General features: G+C 37.9%; 3 protein-coding genes across 3 annotated transcripts; 2 read left to right on the forward strand and 1 right to left on the reverse strand.

Annotated features, from left to right (window-relative positions):
- Positions 1 to 141: 141 nt before the first annotated feature.
- RHIMIDRAFT_239118 (uncharacterized protein) lies at positions 142 to 2,170 on the reverse strand (the record flags this gene model as incomplete). Its single annotated transcript, XM_023609106.1, has 8 exons — positions 142 to 281; positions 350 to 659; positions 715 to 867; positions 918 to 1,171; positions 1,228 to 1,410; positions 1,470 to 1,834; positions 1,892 to 2,033; positions 2,083 to 2,170. 8 exons carry the CDS (start codon positions 2,168 to 2,170, stop codon positions 142 to 144), a joined length of 1,635 nt encoding a protein of 544 aa, XP_023464673.1.
- A 424-nt stretch (positions 2,171 to 2,594) lies between these two features.
- Positions 2,595 to 4,777, forward strand: RHIMIDRAFT_258442 (uncharacterized protein). The gene has a single exon (XM_023611337.1). It carries the CDS (start codon positions 2,778 to 2,780, stop codon positions 4,674 to 4,676), a length of 1,899 nt encoding a protein of 632 aa, XP_023464674.1. The 5' UTR covers positions 2,595 to 2,777; the 3' UTR covers positions 4,677 to 4,777.
- Positions 4,778 to 5,490: 713 nt separating this feature from the next.
- Positions 5,491 to 5,945, forward strand: RHIMIDRAFT_258444 (uncharacterized protein). The gene has a single exon (XM_023611338.1). The coding sequence runs from the start codon at positions 5,502 to 5,504 to the stop codon at positions 5,844 to 5,846; it is 345 nt and encodes a 114-aa protein (XP_023464675.1). The 5' UTR covers positions 5,491 to 5,501; the 3' UTR covers positions 5,847 to 5,945.
- Positions 5,946 to 6,610: the final 665 nt, after the last annotated feature.

The following is a 6,610-nucleotide window of genomic DNA, read 5'->3' on the forward strand; positions in this document are numbered from 1 at the left end:
TACCCACTATTTACAACTAATATATAATAATAAAGTACAAGTATGCTTGTTAATTAGAGTAAAGATGAATTAGAAAACTTTATAAAAATAATAAATGGTACATAAACACATGCTACGTTACACAACGGATACACGTTGTCATTAGATCCATCCCAAGAACTTCCACCAAGATACTCCAACTGTAAAGTATACAAAGAGATAGAAAATAGCTACCTGAAAACCGATCATAAACCACTTGGGGCGAGATACATAACCTGTAGCATAATACATTGCAGCCATGCCTTTGATAAATAAATAAAGACGAGTTAGATGCTCATTCATTTGTATAAATATCGGGTCTTTTCTGTACCTGTGGAAAAGTTTGTCATACAACCAGAAAGAGAACCAAAATAGGCAATCATTGCAGTCAAAATCATGGGATTAGCGCCTAGCATATGACCTGCATCAAAGAAAGTACCGGCAAATGCAACAATATGCGCGCTCAGGGAGGAGAACATGAAGGTAGTCAAAAAGTAGGAGATGGCTAAACTAGGAACCGAAGGGAAATTGAATCTCTTTATCGTATTGGAGATTTGATGGCCCAAGAAGGCAGAGGCACCAGCCTCGGATAATTGTTGAGCAATGGTAATAAATCCTCCAAGCCAGAATAATGTATCCCACTATAAGATTACAGGGTAAATTAGCTTCAAACATAGGAGTGTAAATTGAACTTACGGCACTCGTGTTTGTCGACACATCTTTCCATGAGATTGTGCCCATGTGCAAGAGAGCAACGATGCCGATTAAGGCAACCAGAGTGGAATCAAGATGTGTTATACTTGTAGTAACCCACATACAAAGACACGAAAGCAGAACAAAGCAAAGTTGCTAATTTAAACCAGTGTTAAAGAGTAATAATTAAGGAGCAAAGTACTTACCCATTCTTTCTTGGACACAGATCCCATCTTGTCTAGCTCGAGCTGTGCGTGCTTTACGACAGCGTCACCATTTTCTGCCTCGGTTTTATTTCCCAGTTTATCTATACTTAGGGACCATTTTAGTAAAAGAGGCAAAAAAATAGCACAAGTAGCAGAAGGCACAATGCTACCCCTAAACCAAGTCAGGAAATCAAAGCTCAAGTGTGGAAATAATTGGCTGGCTTTCGCTATAACCACAGGATTTGCAGCCATTCCTTCAGGAAGAAAGGAGTAAGTGCTTGACAAACGTAAGTCAACATTTAGAATTTACCAGTCAAATACATGGACGCTGATAGCAGATTGGCATGATTTCCAATCAAGATGAGATACTGACCTATTTCTGGGTTGAGCTTGGGAGTGGAGTTTAGCGACGTGGCAATAGATTGTACGACAGGCAAGACGATGCCTCCACCACGAGCTGTATTGCTAGGAACAAAAGGGCCAAGAAATAGTTCTAGATTGAGGAGAACACATTACGTCAATATGGGATATGAATTAAGGAACTTTTATTACCTGACAGTAAGATGGCATATGCAAGGCCCAAGATATGCTTTCCAAACGTTCTAATCATCAATAACGAGATACGGCGACCTAACTGGGTTACTTCAACTGCTTTACCAAGATGGAAAGCAGCAAAGATGAGCCAAACGACAGAGCTTGAAAACCCCTCGAGTGATTGCTTAAATGAATCCTTTTCCGCGTTGCATTGAATTGTGTGACCCGTCAAAGGATTGACTTCTCCACACAGTCTGCATTCGGTATCAAAGCCTGTGGCATGGTCCAGACATACAAAAGAATGAGATGCTGCCAAAATAGTTAACCCTGTCAGAACAAGCATAGATATATCCACAGATGTAGTAATCAAGGCAAATATGCAGCTTTTTTCCAAACACATGAGTTTTTTTTTTCCTTTATTTTATGATTTTCTTTGTTACCTTACAAACACCGCCAGCAAATGAATAGCTGTAACAGTAAGCTCTTGATTAGGCTTCACTCCAAACCAGATGATTAGACCAAGTACAATAGATGGAACCAAGGAAACCCATTGACTCTTCTTTAATTGTTCCCAAGTATTTTCTATGGTATGGTTGGCAATCTTCCTTTCTTTGTCTACTCTTTAATTTACCTTTTCTTGACGTTAATAATGGCGTTCTTTCGTGATCTATGGAACTTAAATTGATGGTTTGATAACTAGCAGAGCTTTGAACCAGCATATCGTAAATAAAAAGAAAAGGTCAAAATAAATGATTCTTTTATACTTAAAAAATAAGATTATAAAAGGAAGGAGTGTAATTTAACCTGCTTAAAACGATCGATAATATCCAAATACTTCCCTTGGTTTGCTTATATAAACAGATAAACCGGGCCATCATATAATATGCAGGAGGAGGGAGAGTAAATATAGTAAAGCGTGACGTGAACGTAACTGTTCTCTTCCTCTCCTTTTTTGTAATATATCTCTTATGATTTAAACTGCATTTTGATGAGAATTAATAACATTAGAAAACATATTCTAAGAAAGCTTATTGTTACACGGATCGAAAAATTAGGAAGCTGCCCGCATGGACAAGTGTGTGCTTTATACAGCCGAAATCACCTTCATGATGAACAGGTTATTTTTACTCTCTTTTTCTTTTCCCCAGTTTATATACCTCAGTATTTTTTTAAACCGTTAAAAAGTAGTAAAAATAGCTGTATTTTAATAACTCAAGCAAGGATCTGCAGAAACTATTGTTTATATTGACATAATACATGAAGTATTATAAACAATTAATATTCATTCTTTTATACCTTCTACATTTTACATTTATATATGCAGCAATGATTAAGGGACGAAAATATTCGACAGCGCATTATTCTTCAACTGGTTTAATCTATATTCTTGGCGGAACCGAAAGCACAAGCAACTTCCACTCTGAATATGCCTCAAATCTACTCACCCTGCATTTCGAAAAGACAGATTATTCTCTCCACCTGGCTGCATCAGATATTGAACATCATTTCCTTTTACCTTCTATTGGACATACATCTCACTTACTAAATCATTCAATCATCACAGTACTCGGCCTTCATCCATCATACAAGGATACACCAAGGATAGCTCTGTCTTCATCCAATCAGACCAACCGTTATCAATTGTCTCCATCACACAGGTACAAACATACCTCGACCCTGATGGATGATCGACTCTATGTAATTGGAGGTCTATCTGCCAAGACGCACCAACCAGCGCATGACGCCAATTGGGTCTATTTCCTTTCAAACAAAACCTGGACTCAGCTTCCAGTCCACACGCAAGCTGCTGGTCATGTCTCGATCTCATACGAGCACTGGATTATTTCATGCTTTGGACAACAAGGAGAACTAACGATGTCTAATCGCTGCATCTGGTTTGACACAGACACTTTTCAATCCACCGTCGTGAGCAGCCATAGTCCAGTTGAGGAATGGCCTACTGCACGCAGTTATGCAAGTGTCGTCACGCTCCCTAATCAATCCACGCATGTTTTATTTGGTGGCGAAAATGAACGAGATATACTAGATGATCTATGGCAGCTAGATATACGTGCGCCATTTCAGATGACCTGGACAAAGTTGGAGCATAGTCATAAAGGCAGATCAGGACATGTAGGTGTATTAATAGATGATTTGATTCTCTATTATGGTGGACAAGATGGTCCAGAGTCCATGGTTAATGAACCTATTTACTTTAATACAACAAGTAAACAATGGATTACAAAGGGAAAGCCAGTGCTCCTGTACCAACGTGACGTACAAGATTCTGCATCAAATGGCGCTCAAGGGATCAGTGGCGGAGCCATTGGTGGGATTATCGTTTGTGTTATTGTAATAGTAGCCGCTGGCATTGGATTTTTCATCTGGAGAAGGCACAAGCAACAACGTCATGTTCACTCCGAATCCAGGGCAGCAAGGTTCAGCCAATCACCAAATAATGTCTCATTACAGCAATTAGCTTATGGAGAAAAGATACAAATGACAAACTCAATGGTATTTGATGATGAGAGAAAGCCGGTACCCTTTCTCAGTTTACCTGAATTGGCTGTCACGAATAGCAACAATACACGAATCAGTGCGATTTCTCTTGGTGCAGAGTTTAAATTTTCTACAGAAGACTATTACCGCAGACAATCTGCACAGTCATCCAACCTTAGTCGTCAACGAATGGAACAGGACAAGACAAGTTTAGACAAGAGTCCTGAATCATCCAATAAAAAGCTAGATATGGGCACAAGTGGATTCAAACGATTGACACTCAATCTGTTTTCAAACAGTAGCTCACTCCATCCCGATACAGATGCAAATCAGACATTGGGCGATAAACGAGGTCAATCAGGAATTTTCCAGCTGAGAGGATCACGGCTTTTGCAAGCACGCGCACCAACCACATCCGATGGTAATTATCCAGGTATGATGTACAGCAATCATTCTAGACAGTCACTTGGAGGCAAATCAGTCTCGTCAGTGCAATGGGTTGGATTTAATGATACCATGGACTACAAGGGAAACAAGTGGCGTGACAGTTCGACTTCTTCTCTTCATTTGGCTGTGAAGAATGCTGCCAATCGAGCAAGCTCTCATTATACGAGTGATAGTACACAGTCAACTCCTAGAAGCCCCATGTTCCCACACCATCTGCGCGATTCAGTTGCCATACAATATCACCAGGAGAACTCCTCTAAGCAGAGCATTCGTAGTTAATGGGTATATATATATATATGTATAGATGTATAGGTGGTATACACAAATTGTTAATCTTTTAGAAATTGTCAACAGTAGTTACGTATAAACTAATACTTAATATAAACCCTTTTTTTAATATTTAAGTGAAGATATGTATGTTGAATAGTGTGTTTAGATCTACGCTTGTATTGCCTAGCTTATTAAATACTCATAAGAGAGCTTTTTTAGTTGAAAATACACGTTTTGTGCTACTAAGCTTGGTTACTTTGTTTAAAAGAAACTTCTGAATATCCAACTTGTATTCATGATAGTACGCGCTTTTCGTCAGATCAAGGATGAAATTATAAAAGAAAATCACATATATCAGCGTCATATTATAGTTGCATCAAGTATAAAAGCACTTGGTATTGAAAATTATGCTATTGCTTTGTTAAAGCTGTTCTTGATCCATCATATGAAAGACACTGTTCTTCCGAATAGTCTGCTGTGTTACATTACTGAACTACAAGTGCCACATCTCATTTGCCACAGTACAACCACTGGATATATACAATAATCCACTGTCTTTTAAGAAGCAGGTTGAATCAATGTTGTTATTTAAAATATGAAGACTTTGCATTGTACATGTCTTTTTTCCTTGAATGATCATATTTTTTGTATAGTTTAGCTATTCCGCTGCGCCTCATTATAGGAGTAGAATATAAACTTCGTACCGGGTAATGCGCAGTTGCAAATATACTTGTGATACATGAGCCTCACAGATAGAAAAGACTAACAGTAGTATAAATAGAATCTGTAATTCTCTTTTTCTTTTTGTTCAAGATAGTTTTTAAAGGAACAAAAATGACGGAATACAGAGATGAAAAGCTTGTTGCTGAATTAGAAAAAGAGATACAAGACAATGAGTGTGGTGTTGATGATCTCCTCTGGTGTTGCTGCTGTGGCGTGTTTGGCCTGATCTGTATTGTTCCAAAGTATAATAAGCGAAAATTAGCTAATGATAGATTAATAATTGAGCTGCAAAAACCAAAATATAATCCTAATCAAGCCTATCCTGGTCCTCAACATCCTCAACCGATGTATGTCGCTCAGGCAGCACCTGTTCCTCAGTATGCTCCTCAGCTTCCTCCTCAATATCCACCTAATCACTCTCCTCACCCTGTTTCCGAAAAGATGCCAGGACATTAATCAGTAAATCACTAGATGTGACTGAAACTCCAAGTAAAGAGATTGTAATCACAGTGACACAATGTATATAGCGCTGGTATAGCTATAGTCATAGACGATGTACTCTCTAATAACGTTTAATAAACAATGGTTATTTTCTTTGAACGATTACTGCTGCTACAAAAAGGATCATTAATAAGAATAATTACATCACATAAAATGAGTACTTATCAGTTGCAATCAGAAAAGTGATTACCTGCAAAAATACTCTTGCTATTGCCATAAAGACAGTAGACCTATCCGTTCATTTTATATTTTGAGATTGTAAAGTTGTTTACACATTTGACTTTTTACTTTCTCACAGCAAAAGTTGCAAGATACAAAAGTGTATTCGATAATTAAGAAAGGCTGATGCCTTTTTTGTACACGTTTTCCTTTCTGCATCAGTCACTGTCTCTATCATTGTGCTTACTCACCTTCTTTTACATGTACATGAAACACCACTATGGCGTTATTTTCAAATGCTCTTTAATAGCCCGTAGCCGCTGCGATACTTGTCTTATCCTTGAATAAAGCAAGTAACATTGGGCATCTCTATAAACAAATAACTCAACCCAATACTTTTAGTACACGGTGTAAGCACCAAAATTTGCTAGTTTTTTTTTTTTTTTTTTTTTTTTGAGTCCAAAATTTATATACTGCTACTGGGTGTTAGTAAGGGGGAAAAGGTGTTAGTAGTAAGGTTGAAAATAAGTTTTATAAGTAGAATTTGGTATTGTAGTGAC

The sequence above is a fragment of the Rhizopus microsporus genome, assembly GCF_002708625.1.
Source record: "Rhizopus microsporus ATCC 52813 unplaced genomic scaffold scaffold_12, whole genome shotgun sequence".
Classification (NCBI taxonomy): domain Eukaryota; kingdom Fungi; phylum Mucoromycota; class Mucoromycetes; order Mucorales; family Rhizopodaceae; genus Rhizopus; species Rhizopus microsporus.

What these genes read in the sequence shown, in the direction of transcription:
- RHIMIDRAFT_258442 (XM_023611337.1), top strand. Translation starts at nt 2,778, where the DNA reads ATGATTAAGGGACGAAAATATTCGACAGCGCATTATTCTTCAACTGGT.
- RHIMIDRAFT_258444 (XM_023611338.1), top strand. Translation starts at nt 5,502, where the DNA reads ATGACGGAATACAGAGATGAAAAGCTTGTTGCTGAATTAGAAAAAGAG.